This window comes from Callithrix jacchus, chromosome X (genome assembly GCF_049354715.1).
Source record: "Callithrix jacchus isolate 240 chromosome X, calJac240_pri, whole genome shotgun sequence".
Taxonomy (NCBI): Eukaryota; Metazoa; Chordata; class Mammalia; order Primates; family Cebidae; genus Callithrix; species Callithrix jacchus.
In genome coordinates this window covers 7073866-7101355 of record NC_133524.1, presented here as the reverse complement: position 1 = coordinate 7101355, position 27490 = coordinate 7073866, and the positions used below count along the sequence as shown (strand labels likewise).

The following is a 27490-nucleotide window of genomic DNA, read 5'->3' as shown; positions in this document are numbered from 1 at the left end:
AAAACACTGATATGACCAGTTGCTCCGTTCTGACTTCCCTCCCTACCCACCCCATAAAGCACAGATCTCTCAGCCTGGCCCCTTGCTCCCTCCCTCACTCACTACTTCCAGTTTCCTTTTGGGGCGTTATCTTCCGTCTGCCCCCAGTACATGCACAATGTTTATTTGTCTGCATGTCCATCTCATCCCAGTGAGGCTGTCCACACTGGAGTGCAGCCAGTAACTATCTCTGCTAAGCTCTTCCCTCTGCTTGCAATTCTCACCCCCCACACACCTCCCATTTCCCAGTGTCTGCATCCATCTGGTGCGATTATGCCTGTCTTTCATGGCCTGCCTCTGACCAGTCATCCCAGAGTCATCTTCCCTAAACCTACTCCTTCAAATCCACCTTCCAAATCCTGGTGAATGGAATTCTGTCCCTGCTCCATGTTCCAGAGGACAGTGTGCCTCAAACAGGGTTCCCCACAGGGGGCTGGGATTAGCAGGGATTCCCCAATGTGTGTCTCCTGCGTTGGAGACCATGAATTCCAGTGGGGCCGGAGAGCTGTCTGCTCTGGTTTTTTGTCTTCCACCTGCCCAAGACAGTACTTTATGTAGCTGTTAATTTCCTAAAAATATGTCCAGCATGCTTGAATTGCTGATAGCTATCAATAAAAGCCTAACTTTTAATATAAATATGCATTTCTGATGAATCTCAAAAAACCTAGGAAGAAACAAATGCCATTCATTTGCAATTTATCAATATCCTGGCTAGTAATTGAGATATTTAGTGGCTTAGTCACTGGAATATAAGGTGCTAGTCCCAGTCCCAACAGGAGCTTGAGTAATTTTAAACTTCATAGGGAATTTTTCATAACATCTACAGAATGGATCACCATTATCAAAATAATAGCCGATAGTGACCAAGCATGTCCCATCTGCCAAGCGCTAGATATCATTGATTCATTCATTTATAAAATATGAAGTTAGTGGGAGGGTATTATTTCAAGACTGGTACCTGGAATAGTGTTATTTGCTGAAGATTCATTTGTTAGTTTTCCACATTCTTCAATATATGAATTCTTCCATGCAATTGAATGGCTCCCCAAGTGCATCATAGTTGTGAAATGTTGTGTGTTGACTTTGATAAGTTACAGTTCATTTGTGATCTTCCAGGCAGCAGGAGTAGGGGTGGGTGGATTCTTCTCTGTAGTGAAAGTGTTTCCCTCTGAAATCTTTACCTACTTCCCCACTCTGAAACTTTCTTCTCTTAGGTCAGTGGGACCCTTCCTTGAGAGTGGTTTCAGTAGGTTCTCCAAAAACTCTTCAACTGAGTAAAATTGAATAGAATAGTCCATGTATTTTGTCCTAAGATGTAAAAATTGGCTTTGGGGAGGTGAAAATGAAATCTTACTTTTTTAAATGTATCAAGCACCGATATACATATAGAAAAATATATTACCTCTGTGTTATTATGACATGTTATGGGGATAGCCTGTTGGGGGAAAATAACTGCAAAAGCTTTTTGGGGGGTGATCATGAATGAAATTAATTGTGAAGCACTGAGTTAGTCATACATTGTATCAGACAAGTACTGTGTCAGTAGCCCCAGTAATTTCCAAGGGTGGCATTTAGTAGATTTGCAGGTGAGCTCCTCCTTTTTAAGGGTGTCTACAGTAGACTGTGTCCCTATCACTTTCTTTAAGCTGGGGTGACGAAGTTGTCTCAATTTGCCCAGGCCATCACAGTCTAGCTCTGTCACCCCAAGTCCTAGGAACCAACCCACATCTGGCCACTCTGGTCTAAGCTGGACTTGACAACAGCTTGACTGAATCGCCTGTGAGAGGATCACGTCTGTGACATGCTGCGAGTCTTGGGCCAGTTTTTCTCCTAATTAATTCTGACCATCCAGAACCCCACCATACATCTTGGTCAGAAGCTGCATTAAATTGGTATCTCTTACTGTTTTCTAAAACAAAGCATTGGTTTCTCATTTGAAAGTACAAGGAAGTTGGACCTGGATTTTGTACAAATAAAGCAGATGTACCATGGGGTTTGGAGTTCCTTGCTAGGTGTCTGTCTCTCAGACATCAATAAATTAGTACATATTCTTTATTAACACTTGTAGCGGGGACATACATGGTTTATTCTACTAGCTGATGGCCTCTTCATGCAACCAGAGGGTGTATTGATTTGTTTGGTTTTGTTTCTAGGATGATCTACAGCTAGGTGTGGTCAGACAACCTTATAGATATGTTCCAGTGTTTAACCTTGGACCACTTTCTGGATCCACCATTGACCACTGCCACAAAAAATTGCCACAAACTTAGCATATTAAAACAACACTGATTTCCATCTCATGATTCTGTGGGTCAGAATTTCGGGCACGTCATGGTTAGGTTCTCTATGTCAAGTCTCACAAGGCTGAAATCACAATGTCAGCCAGACTGCACTCCTGCTGGAGGCTCTGGAAAAGATCTATTTCCAGATTCATCCAGGTCCTTGGCATAACCCATTTCCTAGCAGTGAAGACTGAGGCCCTGTCTAACTGCTGCTATCGGGGGGCTCCACCTTGTCTCCCAGAAGCCTCCATCTGGCCTTCACAGTGGGTACAGCATCTCAGAGCTAGCCATGGAGGCAGAGCCCTTCTGACAGCTGGGCTCTCCCCTCTGCAGCCTCTCTCCTGGTGCAGCCACAGAAAGTTCTCTGCTTCTAAGGGCAGAGCTGATCAGATTAGACCTACCCAGATGATCCAGGGTACTCCCCCTCCCCTAACCTTGATGATATCTGCAAAGCTCCATTGACCCTGCAGGGGCCACCTGTAGGGTCCTGGGATTTGGGGCATGGGCATCTTTATGGGCTGTGCTGCCTCCCACAGAGCTTGCTCTTGGTTCTAGTTTCCTCAGTGATGAAATGGGCATAAGAATGGGAGCAAAGCTACCAGCCACTCTTTGGGCTTTCCTCCTTCAACATCCTTTGTTTCTTCTGGAATGTTCTCTAGGGGTACCTGTCTCTGGTTCTTCCAGAGCCTGGCTGCAGGCCACCCCCTTCCGGATGCATAGCTGCTTGCCCTAGTCACTGAGGTGTCTTGGACATGAGAAGTAAAGTGGCAGCCTTCAGATGAGGACTAAGCTGATAAGGAGAACCTGTTGGTGAATGTGAATTGGAGCTCACTTAATGCTCCCCTTTTAAGAAAGGGAGAACCTGAGTTGGAGGCTGACATAACTTGAATCTATAAGAAGGCAAACCAGGGGGCACATGAAGCATTCTCCTCCCACCTATTGTCAGCTTAGAGGAGAAAAGCTGATGTTGTACAGTATTTCATATTTATTGTTCTTGATTTAAAAATTACACTATATTATTGTTGCTACCATGTTGTTTGAAGGTAAATCATACTTACCTAGGTTATTTTACCAGTAGCTACCAGGAACTCTGGCATGTGACCAGTCAGGTGCATGGTCGGGGAACTGGAGGATCACTGGAAACTCTAGTGCCCGAGAGTATTGTGTGGTTCTTCCGTCATCTATCCTTCCTTCCTTCCTTCCTTCCTTCCTTCCTTCCTTCCTTCCTTCCTTCCTTCCTTCCTTCCTTCTTTCCTTCCTTCCTTCCTTCCTTCATTTCTTTTTTTTTTTTTTTTTATGGAGTCTCACACTGTCACCCAGGCTGGAGTGCAGTGGCACATTATCGGCTCACTGCAACCCTTGCCTCCTGGGTTCAAGTGATTGTTGTGCCTCAGCCTCCCTAGTAGCTGGGATTACAGGCATGTTCCACCACACCTGGCTAATTTTTTTGAATTGTTAGTAGAGACGAGGTTTCGTCATGTTGGCCAGGCTGGCCTTGACCTCCTGGCCTCATGTGTTCCACCAGCCGTGGCTTCTCAAAGTGTTTCAATTAGAGGCATGAGCCACCATGCCTGGCCCTAACTTCATCTTCACAGGCTTTTGCAGGTCAGTCCCCAAGCAGCAAGACATCCAGAGTTTAGTACTCGGATTATATGTGGAACCATAAAAGTTTGGGATCAGCTCGGAACCTTCATTACTTAATAGCCTCACAAGCAAACCCAAGAGCAGCCTTGGAAACTCAGGTTTGTGGCTGATATTTCTTGAGACATTTTTCGGCCCCAGTGGACCCAAGATCCCTTCCTGATGGCACAGCCCCCACCTGCAGGGTCTGATGCCTACACAGCGTGCTCTGGCCCTCTCCATAATGGCCCCACCTTCCACCAACCTCAGGCCAGGCCCCACATCCAGCGCATTTTAGCTCTTCTCTAGCCCCTGTGGCCAGATCAGTCTTCCAGCCCAGGCTCAATCAGAATCTCAGGTTATAGAAAGGAAGGCAAGATGCCTCCCACCTTTGTTTTCAGAATTGAGAAGATGCTCACGCCCCTCTCTATCCACAGAAAGGAGAGAGGGATGGGCCAGGCCTGTGTTGCCCCCACAGGTGCCCTCAGAACCATTTTGTCTTGAGCACTCTGCAGAGCCCATTGCCAAGGGGCCTGGGGAGGGGGCCGTTACAGAGCTGGTCCCTTCAGTTCTGAATTAAGCAGTAGCCTCAATGCCATGTGAGCAACCATTCATGCAAGAGAAGAGGCATTTGAGGTGAAATCTGCCTCATGTGTCATTATTACAGGTAAGATTCAGAGTAGTTCAAGAAAACAAGGAAAATGAATTGCATTTGCATTGACATGAGTCATGCCATCCTTGGATACCTTTTGTGAAAACTTCCCCAAAATAGATTCCTCAGAGCACTGCTTTGTGGGATCTTCATCGATTTGCTCTGAAGGTAGGTGTCCATGCCTGAGAAGCCTCAGTGAAGTTTAAACTTCAGAGTTATCCATGGCAGCACTTCTGGAAACATTTCTGTGCTAATTGTACATGGCAGGTCCCCAATTCCTCAGTTAGTGGGAGGAATCTCTTTTTTATGGAAGATTTCTCCAGACGGCTATGTCACAGAACATCCTGCAAACCCCTTACCCCATGAACATTCTACTAATAGACAATTTAGAATTGAACGTTAGTATGAGCATGGGAGGTAAGTGAAAAGAACATAAGCCTGACCTGGGATTCCAGCACATCATTGTTTTAGAAACACTGACTTTGCAGCAACACATATAGACACTGACTTTTATTTCATGATTCAACAGTTAATATATTTGCAGGAAGGAGAATGGAGGGTATCCCTGTGAAAACCAGAAAATAAATCCATCCTGAAAGTTGCTGGCTTTGTAGGCCTCTCATCGCCTGTTTAGTAGGTTGCCGGGCCACGTACAATGGGTGTCAGGATAGAAAGGACCAAGTAGAGGACCGAAGAGAGGCCTCTGCATTGCTGCCTGCCATGTGCTCACCACACAGACAGCTCATTGGCTCATCCACTGGCTCATTTGATCATGAAGTTTTAACCCCCTCCAGGGTCCAGTGAATTCCTTAGGCTTTTTCTCTGTGTTTATCAGTTCCCATTATAAATGGCAGCTGCTTCTACACGGCACATTTGGAGATGACATGGAAAAATCAGTCACACAGGCCAGCAAAGGCACTCTCTTGGTGCCATGATAATCCTGTTTGGGGAAGCCTTCTCCGTAGCTTCTCTCAAAGGCAGGCAAAACATTGCTGTGCTTTTGCTGTCCTAACAATGTGTGGAGTTACGTTATACAGCAAGCATTCCACAAGCAGATCTCATCTAAGGCACCTCAATTTGGTTTTTCCATAGCGAAAGTGCTGTTGAAAATAAACACAACTTGTTGCTCTATGTATTAGAGCATTTTATTCCTGTACATAGCTAATCTTCCGTCTGAAGTCGTAGTGTCCCTCTAAATACACAAAACTCAGTAGGAGCCTCCCGTCACACCTTCGGATCACGAGTCTCATGCAGAAGGCTACGGAAAATGAATTGATTTCACATGTTTTACTCAGAACACGTGGAAAAAGAACATGGTTCTAGTGACCATCTAGAAATTTGTGACTTGTTTTTGACTCTAAGACAGTCTGCACCTTTGAAGGTGTTGCTGGGCTTTTCACTGGTTTCTGACAGATTGGTGGATATGGCATCTGTACTATTAAAAGAGGAAATTAGAGAAGTTTTTTGAGCTATCTTAAAGTATTTTGCTCATCACTTAATTTACATATATACACTTTAATGTGCATGCTGAGTGCCTGTCATGTACTTCCCATGAATAAAATGACACAGATAATTCTTTTTTTTTTTTTTTTTTGAGACGGAGTTTCGCTCTTGTTACCCAGGCTGGAGTGCAATGGCGCAATCTCGGCTCACCGCAACCTCTGCCTCCTGGGTTCAGGCAATTCTCCTGCCTCAGCCTCCTGAGTAGCTGGGATTGCAGGCACGCGCCACCATGCCCAGCTAATTTTTTGTATTTTTAGTAGAGATAGGGTTTCACCATGTTTACCAGGATGGTCTCGATCTCTTGACCTCGTGATCCACCCGCTTCAGCCTCCCAAAGGGCTGGGATTACAGGCGTGAGCCACCGCGTCCAGCCAGATAATTCTTTAGGAAGCTTTTCTGCCCATCCCCCAACCAAGTTGCTAAATCCTAAATTTTTTTCAATGGCTTTTCTCTATAGAGAAGGGATCAATTTAGGGTTGCAGTTCATTCATTTACCTACCTTGTAACTCTAGAGGATTTTGTTATAAGTATGTTTATATCAGTCATGGTTTTATAGTTTGATTTTCAGAGCACTGTTGATTCAGTAAAACAGCAGCTCTGCAGTGGACAAGGGATGCTGACTGCATCAGCACTATTACTTAAGGGAATGCAGCACCGCATCTAGTTTACTAGTAGGTAGGTAAATGTGGGTAGGTGGATGGTTGGATGAAGGAAGGGAGAGAGGAAAGGAGGGATGGATAAATAGATTGATAAATAGAGATAGATGGACAGATGGATGGATTGATGAATAATATAAACAAAAGTACTAATTAATAACAAAATATGTGCATACCTCAGCAGTCATTTTTACAGCATTACTTAAAAGTTCCATGTTTAAACAAACATCTAGTAGTGTATACGTATCCAACGTGACAACATTGTGGTACTTATTTAGAGATCATTATCTGACAAACAACATGAAGTCAGATTGAACTTGAACCTTCAATATAGCACTGCCAATCAAAAATCAATTAACAAAGTTTAAAGCCTCCTTGAAGTCTGGTGTCTCAATATGTGAAAATTGAACTTGATACTATAAAATTAATGCATAGGAAAAAAACCTACTAGAAAAAAGCCTGGTTTTGGTGATGAGATTCAGATCATACATGGCTTTATATTTGATGAATAGTTATGGGCAGCTGCTGCCAGATGTTCTTTCTGTTCTTCTGTGTAATTCCAGGACTTCTTCTGGGAGCCCTGAAAGTACCCTTCAGTGACTTCCTTCCAAATGCTGTATTTCACTGAGCAAAAGGAAAAGCTTTATTCCTTAGAGATGATATAGTAATACTTAGAAAGCTCACTATTTCCATTGAAGCACATAATTTAAAATAGACACATCATGGTTAAAAAGGTAAAATCAGTTACAAAATGTGATCCCAGGCAGGCACTGGCAGTGCTCTGCCTGAGGCCCGGAGGAGGTCCCAGGGTGCTGGATTAGAAAGGGGCTGACTCCTCCCTGCTGTGGCCATTCTGTCTGCTTCCTGAAGGGATGTGCTGTTGATCCCAGCTGCTGAGAAGAAATGGTGTGTAAGTGCCATGGGGATGGGGATTTGCAGCACGGGTGGAGGCATCACTGGGAAGTGAGAGTTGGGGAGGAATGTGAGAACATCACAAGCCTCAGACCCTTCTTGTTCTCTTGAAAATCCTAACCTGGCTTCTGACGCTGCCTCCTGCTGGGTCCCCCTCCTGTCCAAACTGTACCTAGAGCTTCATGCAGCCGCTCACTGCACAGAAATGCCAGGGCTGCTGAGTTCCCTTCTCAGTGCTCCTCCCATCTAATCAGCTGCTTCTCTGCTCTGATGACACCCTATCACACCTGCAGCTCACAGCCACAGCGCATGGAGACCCCAAGCCTTCCGCTTAGGTGTCCCAGGATGGCCTCAAACCCAATTTGTCACAAAAGCTACCTCTCCTTCCCACCACCAAAATGGTGGCCACAAGACCTACTACATCAGAAACGAGAGAATCAGCTTCTCCATCAGCCTTAACATCCTAAGTATCATCCAGCTCCCTAGTGCTTCTTACAGTTTCCTCTAATTCCATCCATTTTTATTCATTTCTCTTGTGTTTGAACTGTTTCCCTCCCTCATTCAGATGCTGAAATCCTCTCCCCTAGTGTGCTGCATTAGGAGCGGGGACCTTTAGAAGATAATTATGTCATAAAGGGAGGGTCATGGGATAAGTGCCCTCATAAAGTGGACCCCAAAGAGCTGGCTTCCCTCTCTCTCTCCCCTCTGTGTGAGGGCACAATGTGAAGCGGCCACTTATAAACCATGAAGAAGGCTCTCCCCAGACCACACTGGCACCCTGATCTCATACCACCTGCCTCCAGACCTGTGGGAAATCCCTGTCTGGGGTTTAAACTACCCAATCTGTGGTATTTCCTTACAGTAGCCTGAAGGGAGTAAACCCTGCTCCTGTCAGACAGAGATACTCTTACATGTAACTTCCTACTTATAAAATGGAACTTTTAAGCTATATGATGTTTGTCTTTAAGAAATTAAAGTGCAAGGACCTTTAAAGTCCCTCAGACAGAGACTGTCTCCCAGGTTGCTGCTGTGCTTCAACATCATTGGAGAAGTGAGTTTAGCACCTCCAAGTGATAAGCCACCAAAGTGCTTCACCTCCCTTGTAGCTGGAAATGTCATGCTCTCTAAATTAAATCCCTCAAGCTACAGTTTAATTAAGCTCATCTCCTCACCTGGAGATGGAAATCAGATATATTTTAGCCTTTAGCTGGGTAGAGTGAAAATAACATTGGATTCTGCAGACCTGGATTCTATTCAAAAGTTCTGTCTTCCGTGTGACTGCGTGATTTCCAGCTGGCCTCTGAACTTCCCTCACCCTAAGTAGAGGAGACACTGCATTTGCTCCATCTGTTCCCCACCACTGACTTTCCATGGCCCCTTTGTGGCTCTAAATCCTGTACCAGGACATCTTCATCATCTTTGCTAATTTAGTAGACATTTATCAGTGCTCCCAATTTGCCATTTCATCCTGGGAAAGTGCCTGAAAACCAGGCCCTGCCTAGTTACAGCCAATATGTGGGCCTCCGTACAAGCTATGTGAAGAATGTTCTTGACTAGATACTTCCTTGAAGTCATGTAAGTCAGCCATAGAAGGTCCACTAAATACACTACAAAAAAAATCACAAAATGATTTAAAATTATGTAGAATATACATGCCTACACACACATCAGTGTGCATGTCCTGACAGAGATGATACATGGGGTGAAGGAGGGAGATTTCAGGAGGCAGCAGGCCTGCCGGGAGCATGTGCAGGTGACAGTGCCATCCCTGGACCAAGCCCCAGTTGTCCAGCTTCACTGAAGGTGCAGGAGGCCTGATAAAAAAGAGAAGGGAGTCGTGAGCACTTCCACCTTCCCTGTCCCTGGCCACCACTTTCAAAGGAGCCACCCACCAGGTCCATGCAAAGAAAAGTCAGTCTGCCTCCACTCCCCACTTGCAGAGGCTGAAGTCTCTTGGCTTAGAGAGAAAGGTTTCTTTCCACAGGTGCAAACATACAAATGCATGATTCACTGTATGGGTGGTGGTATGAATAAGTTTAAGGTCAAATGTAATCGATTAGTCATGGTGGGACAGGAAGGGCTGCTCCCTGAGAAAAAATGAGGTGCTTAAAAAGAAGCATGAGGGCCAACTTCAGTCAGGCTGAACCTCCTTTCGCTGTAGCTGGGTGTGGCAGATGGAAACTGTATTGAGGTATTTATCGTCTTCGAAAATAAAAAACATACTTCCTCCTTAATTTTATTTGTGCAAGATATAAGCTGTATTATTTTGGCTTATATTCTTCTGTCTTTTTTTGACGCTTAAGTTCTGTGATTACCAGACACAGTTGTTCCAGGTAGCTTTTAAGGATTTATTCTTAAATCCTTAACTTTCAGTAGATAGACACCCATGCTGTGAAAATTGTATAAATGGTTAGGCTTTTAGATACCGGGCACTTTTCTTGTAGGAGTGGTCCTATTTACAAGTGCATTAGATCTTTGGGTGTGACGAAGTCTAAAGACAACATAAAAATCTTTTGGGGCTGGGTGAGATGGGTCATGCCTGTAATCCCAGCACTCTGGGAGGCTGAGGCAGGTGGATAAGCTGAGGTCAAAAGTTCAAGAGCAGCCTGGCCAACATGACAAAACCCTATCTCTACTAAAAATACAAAAAATTAGCTGGGTATGGTTTTGCATGCCTGTAATCCCAGCTACTTGGGTGGCTGAGGCAGGAGAATTGCTTGAATCCAGGAGGTGGAGGTTGCAGTGAGCCTAGATCTTGCCATTGCACTCTAGCCTGGGTGACAGAGTCAGACTGTGTTTCATAATCAATCAATCAATCAATCAATCTTTTGGGGTGTTTTTAATAGGTGCTTCAGGACACAGTAGTTGTTCTGCTTTATAATTCTACTGCTTCTAGGGGAAAAACGCAAGCAAACAAAGCCTGAAATTCCAGGTGCTGTGGCATGACCCAGAATCATTTCCTGCATGCAGGATGTATGGCACAGATGCCATCTGGGCTCAGCACCAGGGGGTTTCTTTTCAGGACTCATGTTTTGTGTCTGCTCTTTGTCCTGTGTCTGGGGCTTTCTTTAAATTTGTGTGCAAGCAATGTCTGATGTTAGAGGGCCAACCTCACTCTTTTCCTGTAAACCACTCACTTCTGCTCCACTCCTGTTCTGTTGAGTTTTCTTGCCACGTTTCCATCATCAACCACCTCTAGCTGACTATTCTGTTAGCTTTTGAAACTTTGGATTCTTTTTTCAAATTCCACCTTGATCAAGTGGAATTCTTGTTAGCAGACATGAAGTGTAAAAGCCCAGCTAATGTTGGGGAAAAGCATCTCCTGAGAGCTGTTAGCAAAGTGGCCACATGAGAGGGGGAAGAAGGGTGTTTCAGGTGCCAGGGACATCATGCATCCCATTGCTGTTTTGAGCTGAGATCACCCATGGCTGTTTTACATCAGAGGCTGTACTTACTCTTGACCTTTGGAGTAGTTAATTTTGCAAGGGGCTTGTGCTGGGAAACCCAAACCAAGTGGCCTGTCTTCTAGGTTTCCCCTCAATCATTTAGCACTGAGGGTTTTACTTACTCATGTGGATGTATTTCAAATGGCCCTTCTGTTGCATAAGCTTATTATAGCACTTTTTTTTTAGATGGAGGCTCACTCTGTGGCCGAGGCTAGAGTACAGTGGCACAATCTTGGCTCACTGCAACCTCCACCTCCTGGGTTCAAGTGATTCTCCCATCTCAGCCTCCAGAGTAGCTGGGACTACAGGTGTGCATCAATAACCATGCCTGGCTAACTTTATTTTTTTTTGGTAGAGATGGGATTTTACCCTGTTGGCCAGGCTGGTCTGGAACTCCTGACCTCAAGTGATCTGCCCACCTCGGCCTCCCAAAGTACAGGTGTGAGCCAGTGCACCTGGCCTATGTCATCTTCTTATAATTAATCATAACAGCAACCAGTTACTGACCTTGACTTTTTACTGTTTATACTTATTCGGGTCCCTCTTTAGGTATGACATTCATCTTATGCATTGCATGTAATATTTCAGATGTCAGTGCCATACTTGGATTATTAATTCTTTTTTTATTGCATTTTAGGTTTTGGGGTACTTGTGAAGAACATGCAAGATAGTTGTATAGGTACACACATGGCAGCGTGATTTGCTGCCTTCCTCCCCTTCACCTATATCTGGCACTTCTCCCCATGCTATCTCTCCCCAGCTCCCCACCCCACACTGTCCCTCCCCTATTTCCCCCAACAGACCCCAGTGTGTAGTGCTCCCCTCTCTGTGTCCATGTGTTCTCATTGTTCAACACCCGCCTATGATTGAGAACATGCAGTATTTAATTTTCTGTTCTTGTGTCAGTTTGCTGAGAATGATGTTCTCCAGGTTCATCCATGTCCCTACAAAGGACACGAACTCATCTTTTTTGATTGCTGCATAATATTCCATGGTGTATATGTGCCACATTTTCCCTGTTCAGTCTATCATAGATGGGCATTTGGGTTGATTCCAGGTCTTTGCTATTGTAAACAGTGCTGCAATGAACATTGTGTGCGTGTGTCCTTATAGTAGAACGATTTATAATCCTTTGGATATATACCCAGTAACGGGATTGCTGGGTCAAATGGAATTTCTATTTCTAGGTCCTTGAGGAATCACCACACTGTCTTCCACAATGGTTGAACTAATTTACACTCCCACCAGCAGTGTATAAGTGTTCCTATTTCACCACATGCTCTCCAGCATCTGTTGTCTCCAGATGTTTTAATGATTGCCATTCTAATTGGCATGAGATGGTATCTCAATATAGTTTTGATTTGCATTTCTCTAATGACCAGTGATGATGAGCATTTTTTCATATGTTTGGTGGCCTCATGTATGTCTTCTTTTGTAAAGTGTCTGTTCATATCCTTTGCCCACTTTTGAATGGGCTTGTTTTTTTCTTGTAAACCTGTTTTAGTTCTTTGTGAATTCTGGATATCGGCCCTTTGTTAGATGGGTAAACTGCAAAAATTTTTTCCCATTCTGTTGGTTGCTGATTCACTCTAATGACTGTTTCTTTTGTCATGCAAAAGCTGTAGAATTTGATTAGGTCCCATTTGTCTATTTTGTCTTTTGTTGCCAATGCTTTTGGTGTTTTGGTCAGGAAGTCCTTGCCTACTCCTATGTCCTGAATGGTTTTGCCTAGATTTTCTTCTGGGGTTTTTATGGTGTTAGGTCTTATGTTTAAGTCTTTAATCCATCTGGAGTTAATTTTAGTGTAAGGTGTCAGGAAGGGGTCCAGTTTCTGCTTTCTGCACATAGCTAGCCAGTTTTCCCAACACCACTTATTAAACAGGGAATCCTTTCCCCATTGCTTGTCTTTGTCAGGGTTATCAAAGATTGTATGGTTGTAGATATGTTGTGTTGCCTCCGATGCCTCTGTTCTGTTCCATTGGTCTATATCTCTGTTTGGGTACCAGTACCATGCTGCTTTGATTACTGTAGGCTTGTAGTATAGTTTGAAGTCCGGTAGTGTGATGCCTCCTGCTGTGTTCTTTTTACATAGAATTGACTAGGCTATGCAGGCTCTCTTTTGCTTCCATATGAAGTTTAAGGTAGTTTTTTCCAGTTCTGTGAAGAAGGTCATTGGTGGCTTGATGGGGATAGCATTGAATCTGTAAATTACTTTGGGCAGTATAGCCATTTTCACGATATTAATTCTTCCTAACCATGAACATGGAATGTTTCTCCATCTGTGTCCTCTCTTATTTCGTTGAGCAGTGGTTTGTAGTTCTCCTTGAAGAGGTCCTTTGCATTCCTTGTTAGTTGTATTCCTAGGTATTTTATTCTCTTTGTAGCAATTGTGAATGGCAGTTCGTTCTTGATTTGGCTTTCTTTCAGTCTGTTATTGGTGTATAGGAATGCTTGTGATTTTTGCATATTGATTTTGTATCCTGAGAATTTGCTGAAGTTGCTTATCAGTTTCAGGAGATTTGGGGCTGAGATGATGGTGTCTTCTAGATATGCTATCATGTCATCTGCAAATAGAGACAATTTGGCTTCCACCTTTCCTATTTGAATACCCTTTATTTCTTTTTCTTGCCTGATTGCTCTGGCTAGAACTTCCAGTACTAATTTGAATAGGAGTGGTGAGAGAGGGCTTCCTTGTCTAGTGCCAGATTTCAAAGGGAATGCTTCCAGTTTTTGCCCATTCAGTATAATATTGGCTGTTGGTTTGTCGTAAATAGCTTTTATTATTTTGAGATACGTTCCATCAATACCGAGTTTAATGAGGGTTTTTAGCATAAAGGGTTGTTGAATTTTGTCAAAGGCCTTCTCTACATCAGTTTAGATAATCATGTGGTTTTTTGTTTTGGTTCTGTTTATGTGGTGAATTACGTTTATAGACTTGTGTATGTTGAACCAGCCTTGAATCCCTGGGATGAATCCTACTTGATCATGGTGGATAAGCTTTTTGATGTGCTGTTACAATCGGCTTGCCAGTATTTTATTGAAGATTTTTGTGTCTATGTTCATCACGGATATTGGCCTGAAGTTTTCTTTTCTTGTTGAGTCTCTGCCGGGTTTTGGTATCAGAATGATGTTGGTCTCATAAAATGATTTGGGAAGGATTCCCTCTTTTTGGATTATTTGTAATCGTTTCAGGAGGTATGGTAACATTTCCTCTTTGTGTGTCTGGTAGAATTCAGCTGTGAACCCATCTGGACCCGGGCTTTTTTTGGGTGGTAGGCTCTTAATTGCTGCCTCAGCTTCAGATCTTGTTATTGGTCTATTCATGGTTTCAACTTCTTCCTGGTTTAGGCTTGGGAGGACACAGGTGTTCAGGAATTTACCCATTTCTTCCAGGTTTACTAGTTTATGTGCATATAGTTGTTTGTAATATTCTCTGATGATGGTTTGAATTTCTGTGGGATCTGTAGTGATTTCCTCTTTATCATTTTTTGTTGCATCTATTTGGTTATTCTCTCTCTTTTTTTAAATTAATCTGGCTAGTGGTCTGTCTGTTTTGTTGATCTTTTCGAAAAACCAGCTCCTGGATTTATTGATTTTTTGAAGGGTTTTTTTGTGTCTCTATCTCCTTCAGTTCTGCTCTGATCTTAGTTATTTCTTGTCTTCTGCTAGGTTTTGAGTTTTTTTGATCTTGCTCCTCTAGCTCTTTCAATTTTGACGATAGGGTGTCGATTTTGGAACTCTCCACTCTTCTCATGTGGGCACTTATTGCTATATATTTTCCTCTAGAGACTGCTTTAAATGTGTCCCAGAGATTCTGGTATGTTGTGTCTTCGTTTTCATTGGTTTCGAAGAACTTCTTTATTTCTGCCTCCATTTCATTGTTTATCCAGTCAACATTCAAGAGCCAGTGGTTCAGTTTCCTTGAAGCTGTGCGGTTCTGAGTTAGCTTCTGAATTCTGAGTTCTAACTTGATTGCATTGTGGTCTGAGAGACTGTTTGTTATAATTTCCATTCTTTTGCATTTGCTGAGGAGTGATTTACTTCCAATTATGTGGTCAGTTTTAGAGTAGGTTTGATGTGGTGCTGAGAAGAATGTATATTCTGTGGATTTGGGGTGGAGAGTTCTGTAAATATCTATCAGGTTTGCTTGTTCCAGGTCTGAGTTCAGGTCCTGGATATCCTTGTTAATTTTCTGTCTGGTTGAACTGTCTAATAATGACAGTGGAGTGTTAAAGTCTCCCACTATTACTGTGTAGGAGTCTAAGTCTCTGTGTAAGTCATTAAGAACTTGCCTTATTTATCTGGGTGCTCCTGTATTGGGTTCATATATATTTAGGATCATTAGCTCTTCTTATTGTATCGATCCTTTTACCACTATGTAATGTCCTTCTTTGTCTCTTTTGATCTTTGTTGCTTTAAAGTCTATTTTATCAGAGGGAAGAATTGCAACTCCTGCTTTTTTTTTTGCTCTCCATTTGCTTGGTAAATCTTCCTCCATCCCTTTATTTTGAGCCTTTGTGTATCCTTGCATGTGAGATGGGTTTCCTGGATACAGCACACTGATGGGTTTTGGCTTTTTATCCAATTTGCCAATCTGTGTCTTTTGATTGGTGCATTTAGCCCATTTACATTTAGGGTTAATATTGTTATGTGTGAATTTGATACTGCCATTTTGATGCTAGCTGGCTCTTTTGCCCATTAGTTGATGCGGATTCTTCATTTTGTTGATGCTCTTTACCATTTGGTATTTTTTTGGAGTGGCTGGTACTGGTTGTTCCTTTCTCTGTGTAGTGCCTCTTTCAGGAGCTCTTGTAAAGCAGGCATGGTGGTGACAAAATCTCTGAGTACTTGCTTGTTCTCAAAGGATTTTATTTTTCCTTCACTTATGAAGCTCAGTTTGGCTAGATATGAAATTCTGGGTTGAAAGTTCTTTTCTTTAAGGATGTTGAATATGGGCCCCCACTCTCTTCTGGCCTGTAGGGTTTCTGCAAGAAATCTGCTGTGAGTCTGATGGGCTTCCCTTTGTTGATAACCCGACCTTTCTCTCTGGCTGCCTTAGCATTTTCTCCTTCATTTCAACACTGGTGAATCTGATGCTTATGTGCCTTGGGGTTACTCTTCTTGAGGAATATCTTTGTGGTGTTCTCCGTATTTCCTGGACTTGAATATTGGCCTGCCTTGCTAGGTTGGGGAAGTTTTCCTGGATAATATCCTGAAGAGTATTTTCCAGCTTGGATTCATTCTCTTCGTCACATTCAGGTACAGCTATGAAACGTAGATTAGGTCTCTTCACATAGTCCCACATTTCTTGGATACTTTGTTCATTCTTTTGTGCTTTTTTCTCTAATCTTGCCTTCTCATTTTATTTTATTGAGTTGATCTTCAACTTCTGATATCCTTTCTTCTGCTTGGTCAGTTCGACTGTTGAAACTTGTGCATGCTTCGCGAAGTTCTCGTGTTGTGTTTTTCAGCTCCATCAATTCACTCATATTCCTCTCTAAGTTGTCCATTCTAGTTATCATTTCCTCAAATCTTTTTCAAGCTTCTTAGTTTTTTTACTTTGAGTTAGAACATGTTTTTTTAGCTCACAGAAATTTCTCATTACCCACCTTCTGAATTCTGATTCTGTCATTTCATTACACTCATTGTTCATTCATCTTTGTTCCCTTGCTGGTGAGGAGTTGTGATCCCTTGTAGGAGGAGAGGTGTTCTGGTTTTGGGTGTTTTCCTCCTTTTTGTGCTGGTTTCTTCCCATCTTTGTGGATTTATCCACCTGTCATCTGTGTAGTTGCTGATTTTCAGATTGGGTCTCTGAGTTGACGTCCAGGTTGTTGATGATGAAGTTATTTCTGTTTCTTAGTTTTCCTTCTAACAGTCTGGCCCCTCTGCTGTAGGACTGCTTAGGTCCACTCCAGGCCCTGCTTGCCTGGGGATTACCTGCAGCTGCTACAGAACAGTAAGGGTTGCTATCAGTTTTTTCTTCTGCTATCTTTGTCCCAGAATGAAGCCCGCCAAATTTCAGTCTGATCAGTCTTTTGTGAGGTGACTCTTTGAATATACGGGGGTCAGGGAGCTGCTTGAGGAGACAGTCTGTTCTTTATAGGAGCTCAAGTGTTGAGCCTTGAGCTCCATTGTTCTTTCAGAGCTCCTAGGCAGGTACGTTTAATTCTGCTGCAGCAGAACTCATAAACCACCTTTTTTTCCCCAGGTGCTCTGTCCCGGGGAGTTAGGGCTTTATTTATGAGTGTCCGTTGTGCTGCTGCATTTTTTCCCCCCCAGGGCTGCCCTGCCCAGCAAGGAGGCAGCCTAGTTATTGTCTGCCTGCAGAGGCTTTGCTGAGCACCACCCTGCTGCTGTTGAGCTTCCCTGTAGTCCTGTTTATATGGGTGTGGTAAGAACTGCCTCAGCAATGGTGGCCCGCCTCTGTAATGGCAGACTCTCCCTGTTATGGCAGGTTGCCTCAGCAACAGCGGGTTGCCTCGGCAACGGCAAGCTGCCTCAGCAATGGGGGACTACCTCCATAGGGGTGGAGTGCCTCGGTAATGGCGGACGCCCTTCCCCCACCGAGCTGCACTGTCCTGGGTTCAGCTGTGCTTGCCGTGAAACTCTCAACCCCGAGTGTTTCCAATTGCTGTTTTTTTTTTGTTTTGTTTCTGTGGGGGTAGGACCCGCTGAGCCTGATCACCTGGCTCCCTGCCTCAGGGCCTTTTTTTTTTTTTTTTTTAAGTTAATCGGTTGACTCTCTCCTAGGTGTTCCAGTCACCTGCTGAAAGGGCACTGGGATCTGTGTGATTTCCCGTAGAGCGACCCACTGCACCAGCTGAAACAATGGCGCTGCCCGGGAATCTCCTGGCCAGCTTAAAAGGGCAACCAGACCAGTGTATTTTGCATGGAGAGCCACGGTGCTGCGGCACTGGCTAATACAGCCGCGCTGGCCAAAACAGCCGTACTGGTGACCCGTAGGGCTCCTCCGCCTAGGAATCTCCTGGTCTGTGGGCAATAAAAATCCATCTGGAAATGCGGTGTCCACTCACCCTCTGCACTTTCACTGGGAGCTGCAATCCTGAGCTGTTCCTAAAAGGGCCATCTTGGATCTTCCTCCGGATTATTAATTCTTAAAGATAGGCAGGGACAGATGAATTGAACACAGAAAAACCAGCAAAATGTGAAGGCCATGAGAAACAGTAAAGGTCTCCAAGAGCTGGTGTCAGCTGCTCCCACTGTGTCAGTGCTGCAGCCACTTGCAAGTTTTCCTCCTCACTCACAGCCCTCACTTAGTTGCCTTTAATTGGGGACTGCCTTTGGGCAGATCTCTCAGGTGTGAAGGGACACCATGGTGCCTGCATTTTCTTCCACTGCAGACCCCCTGTACCAGTCCGTTTTCACACTGCTGAGAAAGACATACCCAAGACTGCATAAATTATAAAAAAAAAAAAAAAAAGGTTTAATGGTCTCACAGTTCCAGACATCGCAATCATGGTGCAAGGCAAAATCTATGTCTGACATGGCAGCCAGAAAGAGACATAATGAGAGCCAAGCAAAAGGAGTTTCCCCTTATAAAACTGTCAGTTCTGTGAGACTTACTCACTACCATGAAAACAGTATGGGGCAAATTTCCCCATGAGCCAATTATCTCCTATCAGGTCTCTCCCACAACATGTGGGGATTATGGGAGCTACAATTCAAGATGAGATTTGGGTAGGGACACAGCAAAACCATATTACCCCCATTAGGTGAGTGCAGGTGTATTGGGTGCCTTCCGTTGTCTCTTAGGGAACTGCCACAGTTTACCAGCCACCGAGTTCCCATCATGTATGTTTGCCATGGTCCTTGGAAGCAGCCTCATGCAAATAAAAGAGAGAATAAAAGCTGCTTTCACTTTAGCCAAGCAGTGTTACCCCAAGGGATAAACCATCTCTTCCTCTGCCCCAGCCCACGTTTCACAGGTGGACCCTGCACAAAGCTTCAGAATCCCCAGAGAAGGAGATGGATATTTTGAAATGTCATTTGACATTTAAGTGCCTATCTCTGGTCCCAGGTAAAAACAGTGGAGGGCATTTAGAATGTGATCGAGTCATAACTTTTAAAAAGGCCAGGGCAGAAATATGAACAGGCAAGTCACTGAATGAGATAATTGGGAAAACCAACCTGGACAGTCTAAGTGGAGTCATTTCTTCCCCCGTCCTACAGTGTCCAGTGTCTCACAGAAGAAAGAAACCAAAGGGTGTCAGAAGCTGTTGGCAGGGAGCTGGTGGGTCGGACTGCTGTGGCTTGCCTGGGACTGCCCAGGGTGTAGTACAGAACATCCTGCCTCATGGCCGACCCTTCAGTTCCAAGCAAACTGGAACAGTTGGGCAAACCAGTTCCCTCTATGAAAGTAACGTAGCATTCACATTCCATTGTGACATGGGTTAACTTACTTAATCTAGGGATTGGCCCTGTGTGGTAAGATGGCTAATGAGATATTTTTGCCCCAGATAGAAGGAAAGAATGGGGTAATGGAAAGAATAAGGGAGGGAGGGAAAAGAAAAAAAGTCATTGTGCTGGCTATAGCACAGACCACTTGTAGTTAAGACTATATGTGTGTTTGAGTGTTTAACAGTGAAAACATCAAAGAATGCGAAACTTCTCTTTCAGACCTGGCAGTAGGCTTCCATGAGCCCTTTCCAGGATACCAGTGCATTGGGTCGCTGCTATTTACCTAGTGATAAGCTAAAGAGGATATTTTCATAATGAAAGGCAAAGGAGCTGGGAGTGGTAGTACATGCCTGTAATCCCAGCACTTTGGGAGGCTGAGACAGGGAGATGACTTGAGTCCAGGAGTTGGAGACCAGCCTGGCTAACATGGTGAAGCCCTCCCTATACTAAAAATACCACACACAAAAAGTTAGCTGGGCATGATAGTGCATGCCTGTAGTCCCAGCTACTTGGGAGGCTGAGGCATGAGAATTTCTTGAGACTGGGAGGCAGAAGCTGCAGATTGCACCACTGTACTTCAGCCTGGGCAAGAGAGCAAGACCGTCTCACTAAATAAATAAATAAATAAATAAATAAATAAATAAATAAATAAATAAATAAATAAGTAAGTAAGTAAGTAAGTAAATAAGCAAAGGAACAAAAAGAACAAAGAAGAGATGAGTGGAGAGCTGAAAGGCCCCATCTCCACAGCTCCTGGAGTTCTAGGCCACATGTGGAGAAGAGCAGGGGAGACTTCTCAGCATAGGCTGCCATGGCGAGGAACTTTCTTCCCTTACAGATGTCTGGACCCCTGCAGAGTCTCAGTTAAAAAGCATCAATAAATCTGTTTTTACATGAAGTGTGTGCCATTCCAGGAATGTAGGAAAGAAGCTTCCTAGGTGTGTGTCTTCCTGAGAGGGGTGGTGATATGAAGATAGCACTTGTGGATTATGCTTGTTTATACCGTGAAGCAGGCACCAGGGCGTCTCCTTTGGAGGGAGCCCTCATGCGAAACTTACTGTACATTGTCAATGTGGTGACACCGTTAGGAGCTCACTGATAAATGCAGTGTTCAAACACCCTATTTATTTTATTTATTGGTTTTTCTTTCAGTACTTTTAAAAGTTATTAATAAATTATTTATTAAAATAAATTATTTTATTTTAATGTTAATAGTCTATAGGGTACAGGTGGCTTTTGATTACATGGATAAGTTTTTTAGTGGTGATTTCTGAGATTTTAGTGCGCTCATCACCTAAACAGTATACGCTGTACCCAGTATATAGTCTTTTCTTCCTCACACTGCTAGTCCCCAAAGTCCATTGTATATAATTCTTATGCCTTTCCATCCTCATAACCTAGCTTCCACTTATAAATGAGACCATACCATATTTGGATTTCCATTTCTGAGTTACTTAGAATAATGGCCTCCAGCTCCATCCAAAGTTGCTGCAAAAGACATTATTTCATTCCACTTTATGTCTGAGTAGTATTCCATGGTGTATATATACCACATTTTCTTTATCTACTCATTGGTGGATGGGCACTTAGATTGATTCCATATCTTTGCAATTGCCAGTTGGAAACATCCCATTTTAAATGTGGGTGTCTGAATGAAGAGACCACAGGTTTTGGATGCTGCTGTGTCCGTAATCCCAGTAATAAAGTGGATTTTCACTATCATCCAAAAGAGAGAATGCACGCACACTACATCTTTGTGCTCATGAGATATTTGTCACGTCACACCAGCACACACAGGAACTGAATTTTTAACTTAAAAGACTAACCATTTAATTTTCAAACTATATTACATAAAACAGGAGCAGCTCTGAAGTGGTTTTATATTTTAAGAGCATGATTTTTAGTTTTGCAATTGCCTCTCGCACTCTGAATGTTCAATTATTGATTGAACATATTGTTATGATCTAAATAAAATAAAGTTTTAAGCTGAGAATCTTGCCTTGCCACACAGCTGTGTTCCACTTCAACAATGCTTTGGCTGCGATGGAAACCTGTCCCCTTTAAAGGAGCCATGGTCGGGAGCCCCCTGGAGCCAGTAAGAAACAGCATGCTATCCTCACCACAGTCTGTACTCTGGGGAATCCTCACCGTAATTCTGTCTCAATCTGCACTGTTGCAAAGCCAATGGTGATGACAATAATAAACACTTCATCCACATGTCTGGTTCCATGGAAGGCCATCTCGACTTTCTTTTTCTTCCTGCAGTGCCTTGTCTTTGAAGATGCTCCCAATGGGGTGGAGGCGGCCCTGGCAGCTGGGATGCAGGTGGTCATGGTTCCAGATGGAAACTTGAGCCGAGACCTGACGACAAAGGCCACCGTGGTGCTGAATTCCCTGCAGGACTTCCAGCCCGAGCTATTTGGTTTGCCTCTCTATGACTGAAAGAGAGGGCCTCGCTATGCCACTCCCCAACCCACTCTCATGGTCCACACTGCTGGGGAAAGGAAAAGGAAGTCTGCAACTCTCAAACCACAACCTGCACAGTGATTTTAGCCTCATGAGATTGGTGTTTCCATCCTGTGTTGGTTTTCCCTACTCTAGCGTGTTGATAAAACGTGACTTGACAGTTGAGAGAAACACAGTAGAGACAGAAATGAAGCCCAGAACAAAGATGAAACTTGAATTACCATCTCAAAAATCAGGCTGATGGGCTATGTGATAAAGTGAATGTACATGTATACATATACACATGCACCTCTATATATGCACATGTATATCAGTAAGCTAATAGGCATGTAGGAAATTACATGTGTATGTATGTAGATAAATGCATGCATGTATATGTGAAATACATACTTTTCCAAGACAAAAATGGAACATCATTTCTCTTTTATTCTAGTTTTTCTGAACACTGGGAAATGTAAACAGTGTATGCATATAAGTATATGCTTTATATATTCGTATGTATGTACATATATCTGTCATCTGCATCACTCTCCTCAGTGTTGATGTCAACATACAGTGACAACTGATAAAACGAGATGGTTGTTCTGCCTAGCTTCCAGTCTGAGTGGGAAAGCCCTGTTTTTGATGAGTACTAAGAAGTACTTCTCCTTGTTAGCTAACATTTAAATTCTTTTTGTGACCTCAGAATGTCTCTGGATCTTTCCTCATTGACTGACTCTGAGCCACATCATCCATAGTTTATTGTTAGTATGAACACAACTGTAGCATTTCCCTGGTATCTACATCCTTATCTACATTGGAGAATGCTTTCTACCTCAGAGCAAACATTTGCCTCCTTAAAGAACACTGATGGCCTACACTTTTTGGATAGAAATTGAAGTTGATTTCAGAAAGTATACTTGGTGAGTCTGAGTGCCTGGAAACACTTTTGGAATAATTTATCAGACATTGAACTTCTGTGATTAATTGCTTTTATAGATTTACACAGTCTTTAAAATTTGTCTATGATTTGCCAGAGAAAAATGATGGTAGCCATGGAAATCGGGAGTGAAGGAGTGCTACTCTGTTGTGGCTCAGCCCTTCCCAGTGGCCTCTGCCCTTTGATGTCCTTGAGAAGCTCTTCAATTCTGGAAGTTACGGACAAACCATAGGAAGGCATGTATGTGTGTGGTGGAGTGATTGTCCGTGGATGACAGGCCCTGGCTATTGCATCAGTTTAGCAAATTTATTTCCTCATTCCCAATGGCCTATATACATGTGCATTTTGAATGCTCCTCTTAACCAGTTGTATTGTCTTACTGTTTCCCTAACAAATTGAATTAGTTTAATAAAATCTTTTAACACATGTGTATGGGAGTCATGTTTTTACCTTAAAAAAAAAGTCTTCCAAGAAATGTAAAATATATATGTGACTAAATTTTTTTTAAATCCCAATTAGTACTCCAACTGTAAATGGATATTTATATATTTTAAGTCAGCCATAGTGTCCTTGCAGCGGTGAATAGAGGCTTTCAGTGAAAGAGTCACTTTTTTGATTTAGTTTTTTCTCCTTCCAAAGTATTTATGTTGATGTTTTCTAATCACTAAGCCATTTTGCATGAATAAGACAAATAGGTGTAATGCATATCTAAGTGATTTTCATCTACATCTGGGTGAGTTTCCTACAGGGTAAATTTGATCTCATGTCTGTTATTGTTTTTTAACCAAAGCTGCGACCAGATTCTTATATTTTAACACAAAGGACACAGACTGATGCTTTGCCAAAGCACATACGTTCTTGTTTATTCTACTACATCAACCAAATTACTTCAGTACATTTTAGTGATGTTACTCCATCGAATAGCTTATGGATTTCACAGAGGTATGGTAATAAAAATTTACACCAGAGTGATACATGCCAAGGAAGTTTAAAGAGTAATTGTCATACTTTCATAGCTCATTGAAAGTATGTCATATTAGGGACACACAATGATTAGTAGAATGTATACAGGTGTGGCGTAACTAGCACCTAATGTTTGCTTATACATCGAACACCCTTAGGAAGGATCTGTTATACTGCTGACGTCATCCAAGAGATGGCACTATCAATGTCATCTTAATTTCACTTAAATGAAACATGTACAACACTTAAGAACTTACTAATTACTGCTTATTAGACTTTTTTTCCACCTCATAAATCCTCAGATGGAGTTTGGTGATTTATGTAAAAAAAAAAAAAAAGTCTGGAAGACATCTCTCTTACACTTGAAAGAATCAGCATTCTAAGGAACAGGCATGACTTCTGCTGTGAAATAGTAGTCAGTGTCTAGTTACTGCAGTTCATATTTCTTTGAACACATTTGGCAGTTATGCTACATTTGGCACATTTTATATGGTGTTTCAAAATTTTAAAAAACAATCTGTACATTATAACAAGGTTTATAATTAAAAATAGTGAGTTTTCACCTACCTGTAATAATGCCTCTGCAGAACACTGTTCTGTGCTCTACAATGTACTCTTGTGCTCCACAAGCAGTTGGCGAAAGCTCCTTCGTCTCACATGAGGCTCTCTGTGTCACAGGCAATCTCTAGAACTATCATATTCTAAAAAGAAAGTGAAGTGTTAAAGAGCAAAGGGTATTAGCAGTATCATTTCAAAGTCTGTAGTATTTTCTGGTAGTTATTGTTGGTTGAAGAGACTTGCTTTACGAAGACATTGGTGAGGATATTTGTTGACTGAGGAGTGCACATTATCTCTGAAAGCAGATCTTCAGGATGGTTCAAAATATTCTGGTTCTTTGTGAGTCTCTTGAATAGATCATGTCTTGTACACATAACCCTGCTATTTTTTCCTCTTTCATTAGCCACACAATATTTCCATGGATTTAACTGTTTTCATCAGAAAACCTGTTACACTGATTGAATTAATCCAACATATACTCTTTACTTATATGACAAGTAATTGTAGACATACAAAACTGAATAAGAACATATCTTAGGGTATTTATCTGTTAAACTTTAGTCACGAAATGTTTGGGTTGGTTTTTAGATCTTTTTCCAGCACCATGGAAAACACAAGGGTGAGAGAGAAGTGTTGAAATCTGCAGTGAGATCATTGTGTTGCCTGTTCTGATTTGATTGCTCCTCAAATTAACTACATTTTTTTCTGTACATCTTTTGACCAAAGTTGTTTGTGAAGGATTAAGTCATTGCCTCTCTTTCTTGGTTCTCAACAGTATTGCAGGGGCTTCTCACAGAGTCATGTTGAAACTGTAAAGCTATCACCCTAGTACTAAAGCATTGGATTTTCTTTATTGCAAAATGCCCATAATTTTCAAGTCCTGCATGAATTTCAACAACATGGTATATGAACTGAATTTTTCCATTAAAATATTTCAAATATTTACCAAAATGTTAATAATTATTTCTCTAGGGGATAAAATGTATTTTAAAAACTAAGATTGTTAATACTCTCTAATCTCTGAGTGAAGATGAAGCCTTGGGAAGCATGAAGTCATATTCATTCACTAATATTTTAAAACCTTGTCAAAGAGATGGTGAATTCACATATTAGACAAAGTCACTTAAAATGATATCTTTTCAAAATTCACTTTAGGAAAGAATTAGCATACATTCCCTATTGAAAGTCGAAATGAACTAAGAATAAATAGATATTTAATGTAAAGAATACCTATCTCTTTGTAAACCAACAGTTAATACTGTACGTGGTAGTAAAATAGTCATTCCATTTAAAAGTCCAAAACGAACTGTCTCAAACTTTTCCAGCTGCCATAACAAAATACCTCAGGCTGGAGTGCTTAAACAACAGATATTTATTCTCTCACACTCCAGAGGCTGGAAGTCTGAGATCAAGGTGTGGGCAGGGCTGGTTCATCCTTCATCCTGGGCCTCTCTCCTTGGCTTATAGACACTGTCTTCTCCCTTTTCCTCACGTGGTCATCCTTCTGTGTATGTGTCTGTGTCCCCATCTCCTCGTCTTAGAAGGTCTTCAGTCCTATTGAATCAGAGCCCACTAATGACCTTGTTTAACCTTAATTACCTCCTTACAGGTGCTAGCTCCAAGTACAGACACATTAGGGTGGTAAATGAGCTTCATTGTAGGAATTGGAGCCGGGGGCACAAATTGAGTTAGTCATATAAACAAAAAATGATTTTCACTATCAATTTTAATTATCATTCTTCTAGAAACTCCAGTCAATGAATAACATCATTTAGTGTTTACACATATGGATCTGATGATGGCAAATCATGTCAGTTGTTTGACACTGTCTGTATTTGACTGGTTTATTTCAAGGATGTTTTCACTGAATATTCAATTCCAGTTTAAGAGCAGTATTTTTTCATCTTTTAAATGTGTAGTTTCCTTGTTATCTGACTCCTGTTTTCCATTGAAAATCTAACTCTTGGTCCTGCAGTCACACCTTTAGGGCAGTCTTTTTCTCTAGCTACTGTTCAGGTTTTCCTCTTGATCTTTGGTCTGCTGATGTGTGGCTTATTTGTGCTGATCTTGTTTGGACTTTTTTAGATCTCCCTGTATCTCTGCTTTGTTTCATGTGTGGCCAAAGCTCTCATTCATTATCTCTTCGAATATGCCCAGGCTCATTGCTTAGGGTCACTTTCACACAACCAAACAGAAAAAAAGGTAAACTCCAAGTAGTCCATATAAGCAGGAAGTCATGCCCAGGCATGGGATATGCCACCGTTCGAGAGGACAAGGGGACTGGGGAGCTTGAATCTGAGCATATGAACCTGGAACGAGTTAGATAGCAAGTTAGACCAGAAGCCAGGCATGCAGTTACCAGCCAGGCAGAGACCAACCCCTTGCTGCCAGGAATCAAGTATGTTAGTAGGCAGAAATCCAGGGAACACAGAGAACCAAAAGCCAGGGTGTATTAGTCCATTTTCACACTGCTATAAATAAACTTCCTGAGACTGGGTAATTTATAAAGAAAAGTTTAATTGACTCACAGCTTTGCATGGCTAGGGAAGCCTCAGGAAACTGACCATCATGGCAGAAGGTGAAGGGGAAGCAAGTACCTTCTTCACAAGCAGCAGGAGAGAGAGTGAAAGAGTGAAGTGCCACACTTAAAACCATTGGCTCTCATGAAAACTCCCTCACTATCATGAGAACAGCATGGGGAAAACTGCCACCATGATCCTATCACCTCCCACCAGGTCCCTCCCTGGACATGTGGTGATTACAATTTGAGATGAGATTTGGGTGGGGACACAGAGCAAACCCACAGGGGATCTGCCAGAGGCCCAGGACAGAACACCGGAAAGGTACCATTCCTTTGCGACACCTCAGGGGTGCATGCTCTTTGTCTCCAATGAAGGCAAAACCGAGAGCTGCTAAACCTGCCAACCAATAGAAAAGTGCTTACCTAGCAAAGAAAGGCAGAGACAAGACAGTTTGCTGAAATAGGGAAAACCGACAGGAAACACTTTTAGTATAAGGTACTCACATATGCTGATGATCACTTGAAAATCACAAAG

General features: G+C 42.5%; 1 protein-coding gene across 1 annotated transcript in view; it reads left to right on the top strand.

Annotated features, from left to right (window-relative positions):
• Window positions 1-23342, top strand: part of PUDP (pseudouridine 5'-phosphatase) — a 109066-nt gene extending 85724 nt beyond the window's left edge. Inside the window, exon 4 of the mRNA XM_002762598.7 lies at window positions 21794-23342. Coding sequence (XP_002762644.2) covers window positions 21794-21970 — 177 coding nt within the window. The 3' untranslated portion in view covers window positions 21971-23342. The remainder of the gene's footprint in view (window positions 1-21793) is intronic.
• The last annotated feature ends 4148 nt before the right edge of the window (window positions 23343-27490 follow it).